At 43.3% G+C, this 22496-nt stretch overlaps 1 protein-coding gene across 2 annotated transcripts; it reads left to right on the plus strand.

Annotated features, from left to right (window-relative positions):
• Positions 1 to 1364: 1364 nt before the first annotated feature.
• LOC139552142 (transcription factor 7-like 1-B) lies at positions 1365 to 22423 on the plus strand. 2 transcript variants are annotated; one of them, XM_071363573.1, is made up of 12 exons: positions 1365 to 2339; positions 2482 to 2563; positions 2910 to 3073; positions 14132 to 14215; positions 16248 to 16362; positions 19064 to 19157; positions 19294 to 19380; positions 20182 to 20298; positions 20377 to 20542; positions 20677 to 20784; positions 20870 to 20957; positions 21074 to 22423. In XM_071363573.1, the coding sequence occupies exons 1-12, from the start codon at positions 2154 to 2156 to the stop codon at positions 21646 to 21648; spliced, it is 1866 nt and encodes a 621-aa protein (XP_071219674.1). In that variant the 5' UTR covers positions 1365 to 2153; the 3' UTR covers positions 21649 to 22423. The 2 variants fall into 2 exon arrangements, with proteins under 2 accessions (XP_071219674.1, XP_071219675.1); XM_071363574.1 differs by having other exon boundaries at positions 2485 to 2563.
• Positions 22424 to 22496: the final 73 nt, after the last annotated feature.

Genomic DNA, 22496 nt, shown 5'->3' on the forward strand with positions numbered 1-22496 from the left:
AAAAGCGGCTTCACCTAAAAAGTAATGTCTCCGTTTGACAATGGCCTATGTGGCATTGATATGAATAAAAAACATTCATTCTAGTGTCAAAATAAACTATACAGTGTAAATAGGATAATGTTTGTCATTAAAGTCAGTCTCCTCCAAAACTGAGATTTGCGAGCTGATAGGAAAAAATCTATGTCACGGAATGAAGGGTACTCTAACAGTTTTCTTTGGGTTGAGTTTATTTCAAACCTGCCCACGTACCCATAGTTGGCATCACCCAAGTAATCGTCAATTCGGAGCGCAGCTGCACGCAATCATAATGCCCACGGTCAATTTTGTTCGCACACCAGCTGGCTGAAGCTAATTGAGAAGTTGACTAGCCCTATCTAAAAAGAAGTTGAAGTTGACTAGCCCTATCTAGCCTAGGCGACTTCAAGACCTTGTTAGACTGTTACAAGTTATCTAGAAGGGTAAGTTACTGTAACTGTTTAGGCTCCCTTTAAAGATTTTGAAAAAAGCTAACATAAGTACATGTGACAGATAGGATCAATAATAAATATTATATGTTGCAATCTTCAATTGGTTCCTTTTTCCAATATGAAATGTATTTAAAAATCATTATTGTGATATAATTCTTACTTCAGTGAGATTGAATGTGCAGTAGAGATTTAGCCATGACAAAAAAACGTCCATTCATAACCGAAAATGAACCTGAGTTCGACATCTGGAAAAGAGGTATTTTCAACTTCCGACAAATATTTATTTTCAACTTTCATTCAGAAACGAAAATGAACCTGATTTCAACGCCCAGAAAATACATATTTTCAACATGCAGAAAATATGTATTTTCGACGTCGGAAAAAACATTTTCACCTTTCATTCAGAACCTAAAATGGACCTAACATCAATGACTGGAAAATGTGCCTTTTAGAGGTCTTTCAATATAATTTTGCTACCTGGGTTGTCTCATTAACTCATTGGTGTGTGGTGGGATTATGATCGGGATGGGTGCATGCGCATTATCATCATAGTACATTCTTCACTTCACACCATGAATATGTACATAGCCATTGCAAATCCAATCTAATTCAGTGTAGTGAAAAAAAACAGCGATATTCAGTGTGCAATCCAGACTAATGCAGACATGGCAAAGATATACAAAAAATGTACACGTATTGCCAGAACTTTCACACTGACTAAGATTTTTTTTCATTTTAAAGAAATCAACTGGGAAAGATCAGGTTCTACACATGATTGATGGCTGGACTGGCATTTCTCCGCCCAAACATCTTCCCCCCTCCCTGTCTCCTCCTTCCCTCCTCCCCCTGTCTACCTTCCTCCCCCTCTTTCCCTCTTCCTCCCTTCCCCCCTCCCTCTTGTCTCATCACCCCCTCCCCCAGTCTCCCGGCGGCGGCCTAGCTCTTCCTTCCACTCCACTTCAGAAACACCAAGCGACTTTTCTTCTTTCCCACGCCAACACAGACACACCAAAACAGAACATAGACAGCCAGCGAGTAACATCTTCTCGAACTCACAATAATTACATTTTCTCAGTTTGAACGATAATGGACGGCGAAATAAGCAAGAAAGTAGGGCTGGTGAGCTGACTTCGCTTCGGATGGATTTTACTCGGGGGGGAAACAGGATAAAGTTTTTTGTGCGTGCGTGTTTCAGCAAACTTCGACGCACAACTTTTCATTGTTGTCGTTTTCCCTTTCAGTTGGAGGAGATACCTAGCTATATATTTTTTTTACACCCGTATACAAATATTCATGGATTTAACTTTTTGGTTTCGTCGGTGTGTTTTGTAACTTGTTTTTCTATCCCAGAAGACGCAACAAGGAACGAGGAGGACAAGTCAAGAAATCAGCTACCTAAATAGCTACTGTAGTTAGCTTAGCTACTGTAGCTAACAAAAATGAACAGTCGTTGAATGCTTATTTTTGCGGGTTTTTCAATAACTATTCTCTTGTTTATGAGTTATATCGTTACTACCATTGGAAAGCGTGGAAATACAAATAATACCGTGTGCTAGCTAGGTAGTTACGTGTTTTGAGAGAGGGTTTTTGGAACTCTGGATATTTTCCGAACGGAGTAAGTTAACTGTTAGCTAGCTAGCTAAAACAGTACTTCCACAGCAAGACCACACTGTTTCGAAATCCAAGATGCCGCAGCTGGACGGAGGAGGGGGGGATGATTTGGGGGCAAACGACGAGTTAATTTCGTTTAAAGACGAGGGGGAGCAGGAGGAAAAAACAGCCGAGAATGTGTCCTCTGAGCGGGACCTGGACGATGTCAAGTCCTCGCTGGTCAACGAGACGGAGAACAACAGCAGTTCGTCTGACTCCGAGGTAACTAGTTTGTCTACTTAGCTAATGTTAATGTGACGGAAGATTGAATCACTCTATAAACCACTGCAGTACAGTACTAACCGTTGTCTTTTAGCTACCAATCTAATTTATGTTTTACAAACAATGTTTGTGTGTTTGTCAGCAGGCAGGCAGTCACAGACGTCCCCAGCAGCACAGACCAGATTGGGAGAGCTATGTCAGGCAGAGAGAGTTCTTTGCAGAAGGTAACTAAAACTTTACAAACTAACAGTAAAACTATAACTGTAGCTCTCACTGATGCTTTATGAGTGCACCCCGTTCTCTCGTTCTCCTATGGATTATCTTTCCTATCTCTTTCTACCTCCCAGTCTCCCTCTATCTCCCCATTCATTGAAATGAGCTTTGTTGAAATGAGGTCATTTTACACCCCTTATAAGAAACAACCAAAACCCTCCTTTCTCCCTCTTCCTATCCCCCCGCCCCCCTCCTCTCTCTCAATTCAATGAGCACTGTTGACCCCAGTCTATCCCCAGCTCAGAGGGAGTGGATCAGCAATTGCTAAAGTTAACTGTGTGTGTGTGTCTTTTCCAGCTCTGAGACAGCAACACGACAGTGGGTTGTTCAAGGCATCTCCATATGCTGGCTATCCCTTACTGATGATCCCTGACCTGGGTAACCTAGCCAACCTGAGTCACCTGGGGAACCTTGGCAACCCCTACCTCTCTCCCGGAGCCCTCTCACCCGGCGCCAGGACGGTGAGTCAGTCACACATGCACGAACATGCCTTAAACACTCTCAATCTTGAGTTCATATTTTTGCAAGTAAGGCTGCTAGACTAACATAGCTTTCTGTGTGGTGTGGCGGTGTATCCAGTGTGATGTCTGGTGTGTGTCATAAGGGACAGTGAACGGTGAGTTCTGTGTGCTCTGACTCTGAGCAGTGTAATGTGTCTCGTAGCGATTCATGGTGTGTTATGATAACACACTAGCGTTCCGGCAGCAGGCATGCCTCAACACCGTCCTGCTAAAACGCTGATGCAGGAATGTGTGCACGTGTGAGAGAGAGACACATGTATAGATGCTACAGTATTTCTGTCATCACCATCCATGCGTACCTATGTTAGTTGTAGTTAACATTGTTTTTTGTTTGCTTTCTGTATACTGGGGCCGAGGACCTATTTGTGTTTATCCACCAAGTCCTTTCTGTTTGTCTAATAAGACATAAAATCTTAGATCATAATGTTAGCTTTTTAACTCAGATGTGAAAAATATTCCCTACGACACAACTGGCAGTAGTTGCTCTTTCTCCATGTACGTTTACCCCCCCCCCCACTCGCATACCCTGTCTGCCTCTACATTCCCCTCCCCAGGTATTAATGAGCTATTGTTGTCACGAGGAGGAGGCGGTGGAGAAGCTCAATTGACCTAATGTTGCTCTCCACAGGAGATCATTACCACACGCACACACAGTGGAGGTTGTGTTGACTTTAGTCAGCACCGTGGTTAATGCTCCCTCCTCCTCATTAGATGGCATGTGTGTAAGAGATGCACGCCTCTCTGTCTGAGTGAAGATCTACATGCTAATGTAAACTGTACAATAGCTGAATCGTAGCACACCACCATGTGTGCTGTCCAGCATCTACCCTCACCAAAATATGGAACAAAAACTCTAGGGGTATACAAAACAGTAAGGGTGAAATCAGGTGCACTCTAGATCAGGACTGGAAGTGAAGCGTGTAGCGTTCCGTGATCGGGGATTGATTATAGGTGGACCCCCCCACGGATACTGTAACCCCAGGGAGAGTTGCTCTGGCCCCTTTCCTCTTTTAACACACACTTTTGAGTTGGAGTTAGACAGGAGTGTTGGGGATGGATTCAGCCTTAGGTTGCTGATTTGACTCACTTGGTGGGCTTTCAACACACACACACTTGGTTGTCAGTCACCCCTAAGCATTAGTGAATTTGTGGAGGGGATGTGGGGAGAGATTACTGACACTGTTCTAACACGTCTCGCTACCTCACTCTCTCTTTGTGAATGGTGTGTGTGCTGTCGACAGCCTTCTCTCCTGGTATTTTAAGTCCAGTGAGACAATGTGGAGTAAACACAAGCCAGAGGGCCTCACACTTTACATAAACACACACTGCAACCTTTACACACACACACACAGAGCGAGAGAGACCAACCATCTGAAGAGTGAACTCACATGGGACAATGAGGTCAGTTGCACAAAGTCTGCAAGGCTGACATGAAGTTGACTTTTGTGTTCTCCACAGACCTGGGCAGAAAATAGTTTTTATTATAGTCGTTTATTTGAAAATGCCAACTTATCAAATACTCAAGGTAGTCAAAGATGGTTTGTATAGTGTTTCAACTAAAAGGCAACAATTTGATATTCAAATACAGGTCTCAGAAAACCAAATAATATTTGAAGGTATTAGAACATATGCAAGTTTTTTGAAAAATGTATTTACGACGGGCAAATATTTGTCGAAGAACCAAAAACTACAACAGTTGTGTTAGTCTAACTATATGATCATAAGCACATGGTTTGGAGGGCACCTGGATATCCTTCTTAATAAAGCCTACAATGAAAGGCCCAGTGCAGTAAAAAAATAGATTTTCCTGTTTTATACCATGTCTTCAAAGTATTCATGCCCCTTGGCTTGTTCAAAATTGTTGTTATAGGCTCAATAAAAAAATAATTCTCACCCATCTACACACAATATTCCATAATGAAATGCATATATTTTCTGAAATGTTTGCAAATCTATTAAATGAAATATCTTATTTACAATACTGTGCCTTCGGGAAGTATTCAGACACTTTCACCACATTTTGTTAACTTTCCGCCTTATTCTAAAATTGATAAAATCATTTCCCCCCCTTATCAATCTACAAACAATACACCATAATAACAAAGCGAAAAAAGGTTTTAAGAAATGCTTGCAAATGTATAAAAAAATACTGTATTTACTTTAAGTGTTCAGACATTTTGCTATGAGACTCAATTGAGCTCAGGTGCATCCTGTTTCATCCTTGATGTTTCTACAACTTGATTGGATTCCACCTGTGGTAAATTCAGTTGATTGGACATTATTTGGAAAAGCACAGAACTGTCTATAAAAGGTCCCACATTTGACAGTGCAAGTCAGAGTAAAAACCAAGCAATGAGGTCAAAGGAATTGTCCGTAGAGCTCCGAGACAAGATTGCGTCGAGACAAAGATATGGGGATGGGTACCAAAAAATGTCAGCATTGAAGGTCCCCAAGAACACAGTGGCCTCCATCATTCTTAAATTGAAGAAGTTTGCAACCACCAAGACTCTTGCTAGAGCTGGCTGCCTGGGCAATCGGTGGAGAAGGGCCTTGGTCAGGGAGGTGACCAAGAACCCGAAGATCACTCTGACAGAGCTCCAGAGTTCCTCTGTGGAGATGGAAGCACCTTCCAGAAGGACACGTATTTCTGCAGCACTCCACTAATCAGGCATTTTATGGTAGTGGCCAAACGGAAGCCACTCTTCAGTAAAATGCACATGACATCCTGCTTGGAGTTTGCCAAAAGGCACCTAAAGGACTCTGTCTATGAGAAACAAGATTCTCTGGTCTGATGAAACCAAGATTGGACTGTTTGGCCTGAATGCCAAGCTTCATGTCTGGAGGAAACCAGCCACCGCTCTTCACCTGGCCAATACCATCCCTATGGTGATGCGTGGTGGTAGCATCATGCTGTGGGGATATTTTTCAGTGGCAGGGACTGGGAGGATTGAGGGATAGTCAGGATTGAGGGATAGATGAACGGTGCAAAGTACAGAGATCCTTGATGAAAACCTGCTCAGGGCCTCAGTCTGGGGCAAAGGTTCACCTTCCAACGGGACAACGACCCTAAGCACACAGCCAAGAGAATACAGGAGTTGCTTCGGGACAAGTCTTTTAATGTCCTTGTTCAGCCAGAGCCCAGACCTGAACCCGTTTGAACATCTCTGGAGAGACCTGAAAATAGCTGTGCAGCTTTGCTCCCCATCCAGGATCTGAAGAGAAGAATGGGAGAAACCCCCCAAATATATATATATATAGATAGGTGTGCCAAGCTTGTAGCGTCATACCCAAGAAGACTTGAGGCTGTAATTGCTTATAACAGTGAACCTTTTTTTGTGGGATACACATAAGATACAAGGTCTTGTGGCATATTTTGGTTAAACTATCCCAATTTTAGAAAAAAATAAAATAATGCTTTTATTTAACCTTCAATTAACTAGGCAAGTCAGTTAAGAACAAATTTGTATTTACAATGACAGCCTAGGAACAGTGGGTTAACTGCCTTGTTCAGGGACAGAATGATAGATTTTCTTACCATGTCAGCTCGGTGATTCGAGCTAGCAACCTTTCGGTTACTGGCCCAACGCTCTAGGCTACCACTAGGCTACCGGTCGCCCCAAATGTCCTTGTGTGGCCCAGCCAGAGCCGGACTTGAACTCGTCCAAAAATCTCTGGAGAGACTTGAAAATAGCTGTGCAATGGAATTGCAACCCTCTGTATGCACAGTGCATTCTTCCATCGCATGTGCTGTGCACTCTTCCATCAAATGTATAGCTGATTTCTCAAGATCTTGCACACTAATGAGATGCTATTGAGCCCACACTACTACACTGTCTGAGCCAAGGACTACATGCTTTCTGGTAAGTTTTGTTTACAATACTGTGTAGGGTGAATATTTTATATTACATGATTTTTTGTTAACTAGTTAATAGTAGCCTACAGCAAAGTGTTTAAATAATTTATAACTTAACAGTTTCTGTTGGTTAGTTTTTGCTACCATGTGGGTTTTATCTTGCTCGAGCCTGCTATTTGAGTGTTAATTCACCTGTTTCCATATATGTTTCATTTTAAAACAGTTATCTTTCAAAGGAGTTGTTTAGTCTAACTGCCTAACTATTTATCTGTACATGGAATTGTATTTTTTTTTAAACTCATTTTGTTCTAATCTTTACAGGAAAATGCTGCGGGCACTATCTGATGTGTGGAAACATTTCAGTGCAGCTAATGTAGAAGGAAAAGCTGTGTACATTTGCAAATACTGTGCCAAATCATATGTGAAGAATGCAACAAAGATGCAGAATCATCTGGCCAAGTGCATAAAGTTCCCTCAGCGCTCACAACAAGCAACCTCTGACAAAAGTCCCTCTACTTCTATTTGAGGTGAAAATGATGAATTAGACACCTTATCGATAGCAAAAGCTCATGGTCCTCCTGGAATCAGAAGTTTTTTTTGACTCAAGGGAGGAACGTAGTCAGAGAAATGCTGATGAATGTCTTGCTCGAGCTGTGTATGCAACTGGTTCCCCTCTGATGCTCACAGGCAATGTGTATTGGAAGAGATTTCTGAATGTTCTTCGCCCAGCATACACCCCTCCAACCAGACATGCTTTATCTACTCATTTGCTGGATGCAGAGTTCAACAGAGTTCAAGTGAAGGTCAAGCAAATCATAGAGAAAGAAGACTTTATTGCAGTCATCTCTGATGGGTGGTCGAATGTTCATTGGCAAGGAATAATTAACTACATCCCTCAACCAGTATTCTACAAGAGCACAGACACACCGGTCTCTACATTGCAGATGAGCTGAAGGCAGTTATCAATGACCTTGGACCCCAGAAGGTATTTGCACTGGTGACAGACAATGCTGCAAACATGAAGGCTTCTTGGTCTAAAGTGGAGGATTCCTACCCTCACATCACACCCATTGGCTGTGCTGCTCATGCATTGAATCTGCTCCTCAAGGACATCATGGCACTGAAAACAATGGATACACTCTACAAGAGAGCCAAGGAAATGGTTAGGTACTTGGGGTCATCAAGTCATAGCAGCAATCTATCTCACCGAGCAAGGTGAGAAGAATAAGAGCACATGAAAGCAACACCCATAGGGGTGGTGTTGTCATCGTGTTTGACAGTCTCCTTGGGGGGAAGGAGTCTCCAAGAAATGGCCATATCACTGCCGATATGGAAAGCCCCATCAAGTGGTTTCTCCTGGATGATGTATTTTGGTTGAGTGGTAAGCAGCCTGAAACTTATTGCGGTAGCCTTTGCATGGATTGAGGGAGACAATGCCATCCTGTCTGATGTTCACTCTGCTTGCAGATGTAAGGGAAGAAATCCGTACAGCCCTGCCCACTTCACTGTTGCTCCAAGCAGAGGAAACTGCCGTTCTGAAATACATCAACGTGTGAAGACTTCTGCCTGAAGCCCATACACACCGCAGCGTACATGTTAGACCCCAAGTATGCTGGCAAGAGCATCTTGTCTGGTGCAGAGATCAACAAGGCCTATGGTGTCATCACTACCGTATCTCGCCACCTTGGCGGTCTGACGAAATACAATTCCAAGCAAGGGCTTTGGGATGGAGATGAGGTATGTTGGCACGACTGCAATATTGCATCAGCCACCTGGTGGAAGGGACTTTGTGGATCTGAGGCTCTATCCCCTCTTGCCTCCATCCTCCAAATCCCACCAACATCAGCCGCCTCAGAGCGCAACTGGTCCTTGTTTAGGAACACACACCAAAGCACGCAACAGGCTGACCAATACAAGCGTTGAAAATTGGTGGCCATCCGGGCATATTTGAGGCTTTTTGAGCCTGACAACGAGCCATCCTCAAGGTTGGAAAGTGACAGTGAAGAGGAGGCCCCAGAGTCTGGTGGACATTGAGGAGGTCCAGGGAGAAGACATGGAAGCCTGAGAGGAAGACAACCAAAGCTTTGGTTTCTAGACTATCATTTTAAAGATGTATGTTGAAAAACATTTTTGGGAGATGTGATAGGTCATTGGGCGTCATTCAATATTCCCTTCTGTTTTTCTGTGAAATCATCCCATGTGAAGAGCCAACTAATTAAATTTAAGGTCAATTCGTAACTAAATTGTTTTATTTATTTTTGAAGGATTTAATAATTTGCAATTGGCTACTTATGATAAGGTAAAAGGTTTGTTTCTGTCTCCATATGATATGGTAAATATATCCAATGCAAAAATAACATCTACATTTAAATGGTATTAATATTAATTCCCAGTTATTTCCATGGAAAGTTTCCACCTCTGAATATCCCCAAAATGTGCAACCCTAGTCATACTCAAGAAGACCGGAGGCTGTAGTCACTGCCAAAGGTCCTTCATCAAAGAACTGGGAAAAGGGTCTGAATGCTTCAACATCAACAAAATGAAGGAGCTGATTGAAGACTTCATGAGACAGCAGAGGGAAACTGCCCCCATCCACATCGACAGGAAAAACTTCAGGTTGAAAATCTACAATCTGAAATGGTCCACCCACACAGATAGTGTGGTGAAGGCGCAACAGCTCCTCTTCAACCTAAGGAGGCAAAAGACCCTCACTACCTTCACATCCTGTCGGGCTGTGTCAGAGCTCCAGAAGGTGGTGCGATCTGCCCAACGCATCACTGGGGCCACACCTCCTGCCCTCCAGGACATAAATAACATCCGGTGTCAGAGGAAGCCCAAGAAAATCATCAAGGACATCAGCCAACCGAGCCACAGCCTGTTCACCCCGCAACCATCCAGAAGGCGAGGTCAGTACAGGTGCATCAAAGCTGGGAGAGAGACTGAAGAACTGTCAAGTAGACTGTTAAATAGTCTAGTCACCACTAGCCGGTAACCTGCCCTGAACTTTGGTCACTGTCACTAGCCGGCTACCACCCGGTTATTCTACCATGCACCTTAGAGGCTGCTGCCCTATGTACACCGAACAAAAATATAAATGGAACATGGAACAATTTCAAAGATTTTACTGATTTAGAGTTCATATAAGGTAATCAGTCGATTTATCTTTGGGGTAGGGGGCAGTATTTTCACGTCCGGATGAAAAGCATGCCCAGAGTAAACGGCCTGCTACAAAGCCATAAAAGTTAGAATATGCATATTATTAGTGGATTTGGACAGAAAACACTGAAGTTTATAAAACTGTTTGAATGATGTCTGTAAGTATAACAGAACTCATCAGGCAGGCAAAAACCTGAGAAAAAATCCAACCAGGAAGTGAGAAATCTGAGGTTGGGCGATTTTCAACTCAGCTCCTATTGAAGATGCAGTGGGATATTGGTGATGTTGCACTTCCTACGGCTTCCACTAGATGTCAACAGTCGTTATAACCTTGTCTGATGCCTTTACTGTTTAGTGGGGCCGAAGGAGAGAGGTATGAGTCAGGTCTGCCATACCATGCGCGTTCACGTGAGAGCGAGCTCTGTTCCATCGCAATTCTGAAGACACAGGAATACTCCCGTTGGAACATTATTGAAAAATTATGTTAAAAAACCTAAAGATTTATTCAATACTTCGTTTGTCATGTTTTTACGGACTGTAATATCACTTTTTAAACTTTTCGTCCGTACTTTCCGCTGGACCTGCCTGCGTTTCGTGAGTTTGGAAAGTACTGAAAGCTAGAACAAGGAGGAATTTGGACATAAATGATGGACATTATCGAACAAAACTAACATTTATTGTGGAACTGGGATTCCTGGGAGTACATTCTGATGAAGATCATCAAAGGTAAGTGGATGTTTATATTGCTACTTCTGACTTCTGTTGACTGTATAATATGGCGACTATATTTGTGTCTTGGTTGGGCTCTGAGCGCCGACTCGGGTTATTGCATGGTTTGCTTTTTTCGTAAAGCTTTTTTGAAATCTGACACAGCGGTTGCATTAAGGAGAAGTGCATCTAAAAGTCCATGCATAACAGTTGTATCTTTTAGCAATGTTTATTATGAGTATTCCTGTAAATTGATGTGGCTCTCTGCAAAATCAAAGGATGTTTTGTGACTTCTGAACGTAAGGCGCCAATGTAAACTCAGATTTTTGGATATAAATATGAACTTTACCGAACAAAACATACATGTATTGTGTAGCATGAAGTCCTATGAGTGTCATCTGATGAAGATCATCAAAGGTTAGTGATTAAATGTATCTCTTTCTGCTCTTTGGCTGGAAAAATGCCTGTGTTATTCTGTGAATAGGCACTCACCTAACATAATCGTTTGGTTTCTTTGAAATCGGACACTGGCTGGATTTACAACAAGTGTATCTTTTAAAATGGTGTAAAATACATGTATGTTTGAGGAATTTTAATTATGTGATTTCTGTTGTTTTGAATTTGGCGCCCTGCAGTTTCACTGGCTGTTGAAGAGGTGGGACGCTGCCGTCTCACGTACCCTAGAGAGGTTAAATACATTTATTACGCCCTAATCTATGGATTGTCCATGACTGGGAATACAGATATGCATCTGTTGTTCACAGATACACGCCCCTACTTAAGGTATCAGAAAAACACCATTTGTCTCGTAGTGCGACATCTCCTTTGCATAGAGTTGATCAGGCTGTTGAATGTAGACCCACTCCTCTTCAATGCCTGTGCGAATTGATCATGCTGTTGAATGTAGTCCCACTCCTCTTCAATGCCTGTGCGAATTTGCTAGATATTGACGGGAACTGGAACGTGCTGTCGTACATGTCGACACAGAGTATCCCAAACATGCTCAATGAGTGACATGTCTGGTGAGTATGGCCATGGAAGAACTGGGACATTTTCAGCTTCCAGGAATTGTGTACTGATCCTTGTGACGTGGGGCCGTGCATTATCATGCTGAAACATGAGGTGATGGCTGTGGATGAATGACACGACAATGGGCCCCAGGATATCGTCACGGTATCTCTGAGCATTCTAATTGCCATAGATAAAATGCAATTTGTTTTCTGTAGCTTATGCCTACCCATAACCTCAGCGCTACCATACGGCACTGTTCACAACGTTGACATCAGCAACTGCTCGCCCACACGGTGCTGTACATGCTGCATGCCCTCTGCCCGGTATAGTTGAAACCGGGATTCACACATCTCCCGCATGCCAGTGGCTGTCGAAGTGAGCATTTCCCCACTGAGGTCGGACATGACGCGGAACTGCAGTCAGGTCAAGACCCTGGTGAGGATGACGAGCACGCAGATGAGCTTCACTGAGACGGTTTCTGACCGTTTGTGCAGAAATTCTTCTGTTGTGTAATCCCATAGTTTCCGTTTTGCCAAATTCTCTAAAACGATGTTAGAGGCGGCTTATGGTAGATAAATTAACATTAAATTCTCTGGCAACAGCTTTGGTGGACATTGCTGCAGTCAGCATGCCCATTGCACCCTCCCTCAACTTGAGGCATCTTTGGCATTGGGTATTGGGTTGTGGGACACAACTGCACATTTTAGTTGCCTTTTATTGTCCCCAGCACAAGGTGCACCTGTGTACTGATCATGGTGGTTAATCAGCTTCTTAATATGCCACACCTTTCAGGTGGATGGATTATCTTGGCAAAGGAGAAACTCACTAACAGGGATGTAAACAAATTTGTGCACAGCATTTGAGAGAAGTAAGCTCTTTGTGTATGGACAATTTCTGCAATCTTTTATTTCAGCTCATGAAACATGGGACCAACACTTTACATGTTGCGTTTTATATTTTGGTTTAGTGTAAGCACAGAATGGCATGCTAATTTAAAAGATAGCTAGTCATTATTAGTCTGGTTCTGTATGGAATGCAGTACATTATGAGAGCGGTCAAATTGGTGCGACCAAATCAGTTGCTGGTGCCATCAACTGAAAACATTTGTTGCACCAGTGGGGAAAAGTTTGTCTAGAGCCCTGTGGACATGGATGATTGACTGGCCCGGAAGGTTTCCAAAACCTCCCCGGGCTGGCGGGCACTCCTGTATGTCAAGCCGTGTGCTGTTTACGCACCTTTTTCATTTATGGTGAATAGCATTCACAAACCTAAGTGGAGGGAAGGGGGTGTTGGTGTGTGTGGTTTCTATCTTGGTGTTTTGTAAGAAGCAGTAACTAGCCTCCAGCCATGCAGCAACATCATGATTGTACAGCAAACTACCGATTTTGTTTAGGGATAAAGAGAGGGAGGGAGAGGCAGAGTTGTGTAGGCTTCATCAGTATGGTATTTCTAACAGCTGGTTTCATTTAGAACTCACAGCCAGAACTTCCTGGGGCCTTGGAATGGGGGTATGTGTGTGTGTGTACTGGAGGCTGGTGTGTGTGTGTGCTCAGCCCCACTCTCCCTCTCTCTCTCTCACACACAGGGCCTACACTTTCTCCTTGTGCAGAAAAACACACTCCCTGCACAGGCAAACACTTATTATGTTCTTGTGGTCCTCATTATTTGAGTTTTATTTGACCTGCCACACAATGGGACCCTTATTCATGACGTGTGTGTGTGCTCATGTTTTTCTCCCTCAACTGAAAGTCAGCGACTCGGCGTAGCATGTTGGTCTGCTGTGAACATTGTACCACAACCCTGACACACATTCCCCGATGCTCTCCCCTTTTCTACTCCTCTATATTGCCATGTCCATTTTTAGCCCTATATCTTATCCCTCCTTCCTTCCTGTCTCACCACCTTGGAGTGGTGACTGACCGCTGAGCGGTTGTGCCCTACGTTAAGAGCCCGTGTGTGTGTGTGCGCCCGCTGCTTTTCTAAACGAATGCGCTCCCACACATAAACCTACATGCAGAGAGACGTACAGCTGGAGTCTGACTGATACACTCACCAGATGTCTGCAGAAAGTAATCCGACCAGGACCCATGTGGAGAGTCATCGGAATTCACTTCTCGCTCTCGCCTCTCACACATCCTACCAGCTGTACCCATTTCATGATATGTTGTTTGTCCATAAAATTACATTTTTTGTGTGGTGCTTAATTGTTTGCACGCAGTCTTTAAATCTTTTAATTCTCTCTCCCCATTCTGCTGTCTTTTTCTCTCCAGTATCTACAGATGAAGTGGCCCATGCTGGATGTTCCTGGAACCTCTGCTTTAAAAGACCCTCGCTCCACCTCCCCCGCTCACATGGTGGGTGTGTGTGTCTTAGGGCTGGGTGGTATACTGTATTTTACTATATACCGGTATTGATGCACAAACCAGTTTGGGTTTTTACTTCACCTTATATAAAAAAAAAAAAATTGTTTGGTTTGTTAAATGTGATACGCTACTCCGCCGTGTGTAGCGTCCATTTAATATAGTTTACTCCGCAACTTGAGATGTCTCTCTCCTCTCCCTTTCTCTCTCCATGCCACTTTCCACACAGACCAAGCCCCCACCCCTGTCACTCAAGGAGTGCGCAATTGTTGCGTTCAGTTTGCATGGTCAATGCAGCACATGCAACAAGATGTTGATGACCATGATGCTGATTTCCACTTTACTAAATATAAATCTACAAGCGTTCTATAATTACACTTTGTTTGTGTATCTAGCTGTCTGCAAACAGTTAGTTTGTCTTAGCATGTTGTTGCAAAAATGTATTGTTTTTGACACTAACGCTAATCATTAGTTAGATGCAACTGGTGTGGACTAACAGTGAAATACTTACTTACCTTCATATTTCCATGATTTGAACATTTCCCCCAAGTGTTTTGATCTAAATCGCAAGTCAAATCGCAATTGCAATATTTGGTAAAAAATAAGGCCTCGATTTTTGCCCATATCGTGCAGCCCTATGTGGCAGTGTGGAAATTGTCTCATGAGTGTAGGAAATGGATGAAAATGCTGAAATTTTAAAAGTATAAAACATTCAGAAGAGGGAGCCATTGAAATCACTTAGAGTAATGTATTTGTTTCCACTTTATCGTCATGCACTACTTACCCATAAAGCAAATGTGGACCGTGTATTGTTCAAAAACATAAAATTACCGTCCAAATACCATCACACCGAAAAAATATTGTGATAATTTTTGCCCACTTGCCCAGCCGTTGTGTGTGCGTGCTTCACAATCTAGCCACCATGCAGTGACGATGGTCGGAGCACAATTGGCCCAGCGTCGTTAGGGGAGGGTTTGGCCAAGGTAGGCCCTCATTGTAAATAAGAATTTGTTCTTAATGGACTTGCCTAGTTAAGTTTAAATAAAATTAAAACATCCTGACTGACATCTAAAAGGCCAACTGTTGCTCAAGCTAGCTTATTGCTAAGTACCTGGTCTTTCTTACAAAACTTACCCGGGTATGTAACCCTGCTCTGCTAGGATAAGCCATTTAGATTGTCTCCTAGAGTGCTCCCCCCCACACACACACATACACACAAAGCACTCAGGTGACCTGACTCCTGACCTCCTTCACCCTCTCCAGGCTTACACACACCCTCCTGACCTCCCTCAAACTCCCTGCAGACAGACACTGGAATGTTCAAGCTGAATAGTGTTAATCCGCCCGGAGACACAGGACTTTCACACCTTGGGGTGGGGGGGGGGGGTGTCTTTAAGACCGGTGGAGTGAGTGTGTATGAGATGAGTGGGATTGTATTCCAGTGAGTATGAGCCTATGAGCCTGTGTGTTGTGTATCTGAGGATAGACCTGCTCTGCCATGGAGAACTGATCCCCTGTCATTGATAGTCAGACTGGGAGAGGCCCTACCCAGAAACAACCCTAGGCCTTAGGCTCATGTGTAGATTTTAAGGCATTGTACAGTAGGGCTGGGAATTGCCAGGGACCGGACGCTACGATATTATCACAGTACTCAGGTGTCAATACAAAATGTATTGCGATTCTCACGATACTGATTTATTGTGATTCGATGTTCCAAACATATTGCTCACTGTATGTCTGCTGCAGAGGGACGAGAGTCATGAGAAAACAAGTTTTGGTCAGTCATGTAAATAAGTGCTGTAAAAGATTTACCTATTTAAAAAGATGGAGAACAAGCAAATAAGGCAAATAATATTTCGATATTGTCAAAACTATAAATAAAATAAAAAATATCCCGATATGCATGCGCAATGTAGTGAAAATTCCACCTAGGGGAGAAACTGTTACGCCTTGTGACGAGACACAGTATGAACTTTCCTCTGTTCCTAATCTCTTGCTCTCATCCCTCTCGCTATCTCCTCTCTAGTCCAATAAGGTACCAGTGGTGCAGCACGGTCACCTGCCCCCCTTCTCTCCCCTCCTGTCCTACAGTCCAGACCCCTTCCCCCCGCGGACCCCCCCTCACCTCTCACCTGACACAGGTATGGAACCTCCTCATCCCTCTCGCTAGTTTCTCTGTAACAATGGATGTGTATTATATAAATATGTGTGTGTGTGTACACACAAACACACACACAGTTGAATTCGGAAGTTTACATACACTTAGGTTGGATTCATTAACTCGTTTTTCAACCACTCCACAAATTTCTTGTTAACAAACTATAGTTTTGGCAAGTCGGTTAGAACATCTACTTTGTGCAGAACAAGTAATTTTTCCAACATTTGTTTACAGACAGATTATTTAATTTATAATTCAATGTATCACAATCCCAGTGTGTCAGAAGTTTACATACACTAAGTTGACTGTGCCTTTAAACAGCTTGGAACATTCCACAAGATAATGTCATGGCTTTAGAAGTTTCTGATAGGCTAATTGACATAATTTGAGTCAATTGGAGGTGTACCTGGGATGTATTTCAAGGCCTACCTTCAAACTCAGTGCCTCTTTGCTTGACATCATGGGAAAATCAAAATAAATCAGCCAAGACCCCAGGGGAAAAGTTGTAGACCTCCAAGTCTGGTTCATCCTTAGGAGCAATTTCCAAATGCCTGAAGGTACCACGTTCATCTGTACAAACAATAGTACGCAAATATAAACACCATGGGACCACGCAGCCGTCATACCGCTCAGGAAGAAGACGCGTTCTGTCTCCTAGAGATGAATGTAATTTGGTGCGAGAAGTGCAAATCAATCCCAGAACAACAGCAAAGGACTTTGTGAAGATGCAGGAGGAAACGGGTACAAAAGTATCTATATCCACAGTACAACGAGTCCTATATCGACATACCGCTCAGCAAGGAAGAAGCCACTGCTCCAAAACCGCCATAAAAAGCCAGACTACGGTTTGCAACTGCACATGGGGACAATGTCCTTTTTGGAGAAATGTCCTCTGGTCTGATGAAACAAAAATAGAACTGTTTGGCCATAATGACCATCGTTATGTTTTGAGGAAAAAGGGGGTGGGAGACTTGCAAGCCGAAGAACACCAACCGTGAAGCACTGGGGTGGCAGCATCATGTTGTGGGGTGCTTTGCTGCAGGAGGGACTGGTGCACTTCACAAAATAGATGGCATCATGAGGTAGGAAAATGATGTGGATATATTGAAGCAACATCTCAAGACATCAGTCAGGAAGTTAAAGCTTGGTCGCAAATGGGTCTGCCAAGTGGACAATGACCCCAAGCATACTTCCAAAGTTGTGGCAAAATGGGTTAAGGACAACAAAGTCAAGGTATTGGAGTGGCCATCAGAAAGCCCTGACCTCAATCCCATTAGAAAATTTGTGGGCAGAACTGAAAAAGCGTGTGCGAGCAAGGAGTCCTCCTGTGGGGAGCTTGTGGAAGGCTACCTGAAATGTTTGACCCAAGTTAACCTTTTTTGGCACATGAACCGCTAGCGGGACACCTACGACAACATCCGGTGAAATTGCGGAGCGCGAAATTCAAAATACAAAAATCGTAATATTAAACATTCATGAAAATACAAGGTGTCATTCATCATTTAAAAGCTTAACTTCTTGTTAATCCAACTGCATTGTCAGATTTCAAAAAGGCTTTACTGTGAAAGCTTACCATCGATTATCTGAGGACAGCGCCCCACACAAATACTTTTTCAACCAGCACAGGCGTCACAAAATCACAAATATTGGTTAAATAAATCACGTACCTTTTGAAGATCTTCCTCTGTTTGCATTCCCAAGGGTCCCAGCTACACAATGAATGGTCGTTTTCTTCGATAAAGTCCTTTATATCCAAATAGGTCTGTTTAGTTGGCGCCAATGATCTCAGTAATCCACTCGTTCAACATACAAACTAATCCAAAAAGTTACCAGTAAAGTTCGTCCAAACGATGTTTCTAATGAATCCTCGGGTACTCTATCTAAAATAAACGATAATATTTGAGATGGAGAATAGTATGTTGAATAGGGTAGATAAATAACGAAGAGCGCTCACCTCTTTCACGCTCCAACAAGACCACTTTTCTTATGAGACACCTTGTAGTTCTTCCAACTACTTGTTCATTTTTCAAAAAACAAGCCTGAAACCCCTTCTAAAGACTGACATCTAGTGGAAGCCATAGGAACTGCAATATGGGTGTTATCTATTTGTATTCCCATAGGCAAGCACTGAAATGCACTGTGACCTCAATTTTATTTATTTCCGGGTGGATTTTCCTGGGGTTTTCGCATGCCATACCAGTTCTGTTATACTCAGACATTTTAACAGTTTTAGAAACTTCAGATGGTTTTCTATCTAATGCGACCAACTATATGCATATTCTAGCTTCTGGGCCTGATTTAACAGGCAGTTTACTTTGACACGTCAGTCATCTGAAATTCCGAACAAAAACCAGTCTCCAAAACAGGTTAAACAATTTAAAGGCAATGATACCACATACTAATTGAGTGTAAGTAAACTTCTGACCCACTGGAATGTGATGAAAGAAAAAAAGAAAAAAAAAGCTGAAATGTATAATTCTCTCTACTATTATTCTGACATTTCACATTCTTAAAATAAAGTGGTGATCCTAACTAACCTACGACAGGGCATTTTTACTAGAATTAAATGTCAGGAATTGTGAGAACTGAGTTTAAATGTATTTGGCTGAGGTGTATGTAAACTTCCGACTTTAACTGTGTGTATGTGTGTTGCTCTTTCTCCACTGTCCTCCTCCACTCTCCAGGTCTTCCCCGCACACCCCACCCAGCAGAGCTCTCCCCCTACTACCCTCTCTCTCCTGGAGGCATGGGACACATGACACATCCCTTGGGCTGGCTGTGAGTCACACACTCACATTCACCATCTTGTGATGGATACAATGATGGTTTAGTTTATTTTGCTAACAATTTCTAGCCGAACGAATGATATTGCAACACAAGTGACACTGTTTCCCCTCTCTCTCTTTGTCTCCAGGCCGGGCCAGTCTATGTACGGTATTCCAGCGGGGGGGTTTAGACCATCCTACCCTGCAGCTCTCGCCATGAACTCTTCTATGTCCAGGTACAGCTCACCTAATCACTCACACACATCCATGTATTACTGCTCTGGAGTCTTAGTACTATAGAGACTGGACTTATATCTGTAAAGCAAGGGCTTTCAAACTGTTTGTGGCCTAGACCCCTTTTGAAGTGGAACATTTGTCAGGGACCCCCTCATAATTTATAACGACTTGAGTGAGATAAAAATAGCATAGAATAATTTTTACGGTGACTTTGGCAGTGCGTGGCCGGACGAACCAAGTGTCGGGCCCTGGGAAAGAACATTTTTAAAGGCCTGCCTTTTGGCATCGGTGAGAAAATGTTGCAGTGTTCAAGCAAATTTTCTGCAATTTTACACAATTTGTCATGTGGCAGAGATTTATGTTGTTGCCGCATTAAAGCTAATATCCTAGAATTCTACACAATTTGCCATAACGCAGAGAGACAACGTAGCCTTTTTTATTAAAGCTTAAGTTAAATACAAGAAGTATTGAGTTGGATAATGGGTAATTGGTGGAGTACTGTGGATACCAATATCCTCCGGTGAGCCTCCCTGGTTCATGTTGCCCAGGGTTGTTAACATCAACTGAAGACAATTTTTTTTTATTGATCCCTCAACTTATTACACGAATCCCTTGGTCAAAATTTGTTTCATCGGTTATTAGTAATATGCATAAAAAAATATCATTATATTTTGAGCTCTTGCCCCGGACCCACTTTGCAGTACCTGCGTGGACCCACTTTGAGAACCTCTGCTGTAATAAATACAATCATGTCATTTCAAATGGTATTTATGCTTTATGGACCTGTGTGTGATTGACAGCTTGGTGGCCAGTCGTTTCTCGCCCCACATGGTCCCGTCCCTGCAGACGTCTGTCCCTCACCCTGCCATCGTTTCCACGGCGATCAAACAGGAACCAAGAGACGGCAACCGTCACGGGTACGCATACACACACCTTTCTATCACACACGTTAACACCTCTTGCTAACTCACTGACTGTCTGTCTGGTGTGTGTAGGTGTGGCGTATCCATGGGGGACAGAGAGAAAGAGGAGGAGAAGAAGCCCCATGTGAAGAAGCCTCTGAATGCCTTTATGTTGTACATGAAGGAGCAGAGACCCAAGGTGGTGGCAGAGTGCACGCTGAAGGAGAGCGCTGCCATCAACCAGATACTGGGACGCAGGGTAAGTGTGCTAGCACACTGTCTTTCTTTGGAGGATTATACAATGGGTGTGTTCATACTGAAAACTGTTGTCGATGGCCTATGCTCCAGAAGGGAGTATGTGTTAACCCTTTGTGTATGTGTGTGTGTCTACAGTGGCACTCTCTATCTCGTGAGGAGCAGTCAAAATACTACGATATGGCCCGCAAAGAGAGACAGCTACACTCCCAACTCTACCCTGGATGGTCAGCTAGAGACAACTACGTAAGTACTATAGTAAACATTTAGTAGTGATTTGATTGGTTGCTTTGAGATGGAGGGTGTGATGTGATTGGTTGTTTGTGTGCAGGGGAAGAGAAAGAAGAGGAAGAGAGATGGCAGGCCAGAGACTGCTCCAGATGGCCAAATAACACACACCCAGTCTGCTGCTCCAGAGGGTAAGTGGACTCCAAGACCAGAAAATTATGAGAGCATGAAGTGACCAAACTATATTTTTTGACATTACTGGAAACTTACAGCAATGACTGATCAGTGTTTTATTTTGTCTCTCCAGAGCACTTCTCTCCACAGCCCAAGAAGTCATGTGTGTCGTATGGAACTCAGGAGAGGCCCAGTGTTTCTCACACACACCTGACACACACACACCTGTCCCAGGCTAGTCCCGCCTCCTCCCTGGACTCTCCAGCCACGCCCACCACTGCTCTGGCCTCCCCTGCCGCTCCCGCACCCACACACACTGAACACACACACTCTCACTCTGAGCACACACATCCCGAGCAGGTCCAGCCCCTCTCCCTCACCACCAAACCCCCCCGCCCACACTCGCACAGGGAGACACACGGTCAGACTTACACCCACATCCAGTCTCATACACACCCACACTTGTTCACTCACACACACCTGCCCCTCACCACTAAGACCACTTCATCTCAATCCTCTTCCTCTCATCCCCCCTTTTCTCCCCACATGAGCTCATCCAGTAACCAGACTCCGTCGCTCCTTACTGGACCAATCCCCTTCGCCTCTGGCTTAGCCCCTACCACCTCCATCCACCAATCAACGATGAGCTCCCATCATGCCATGCTCCAGTCCCAGCCTCTCTCCCTCGTCACCAGAAATAATCATTGAAACCCAAAGACGCTAACCACAGATCTAGGATAAAATTGTGCTATGCCCAGTCCTAACCTTAAGCATTACACTACCCCTAACCACTGATCTAGGATCAAATTTTCCCTAACCGTAAGCATTACACTACCCCCTGATCCCATATTCATGGGTGGGATGAAAAACTATCTGACCCTGTATCAGTGGATAGCAGAGTACTCTACTCTGGGCAGGGGTGAACAACTCCTTGAGGGTTTTAGCTCCAGAGCAGTAATACACCCAATTCAAATAGTGGTTTAAATGAAGATCATGGTTAGTTGAATCATGTGCTGGGCTGGGGAAAAGCCTGCAATAACCAATGGCCCCTGTTGCCTTCAGATTAGGATCAACTTTTTCCTACTCTATTTTTTTTGCCTCTTTTTGTTGTTTGTAAATAAAGTTTTTTAACCTTTTCTAGATAGTAGAACTGGTTTTATTAGTATGAAAAGAAAACAATTATTGGTCAATATTTGACCACCTCTTTTTAACTTGTCTTCGTGAAACCAAGCATATTTTTAGTCAAATGGTATTGTAGAATATTACCTTTTTTTGATGAATTTGTCCAATTTGTTACTTGTATGAAATACAAAAAATGTAAAGGCACATTTTTTTAAAGAAAAATAGATCAAAGTAATAATTTCTGTCTTTGGTAGTAATGAGTGCAGATCTGTTCTCCCTCTCTCCCCTATTCTTTTATAAATCCCCCCTCTCCTGTATGACTGAGTCTTTGTTGATAATAAACATCTACTTATTTCTGAAACGTGTCATTGTCCGTATCTGTGTGTTTCTGTTCCTGTGTGGTCTTTGCCTTTGGTAGGATGGTCTTTGACATG

This window comes from Salvelinus alpinus, chromosome 24 (genome assembly GCF_045679555.1).
Source record: "Salvelinus alpinus chromosome 24, SLU_Salpinus.1, whole genome shotgun sequence".
Classification (NCBI taxonomy): Eukaryota; Metazoa; Chordata; class Actinopteri; order Salmoniformes; family Salmonidae; genus Salvelinus; species Salvelinus alpinus.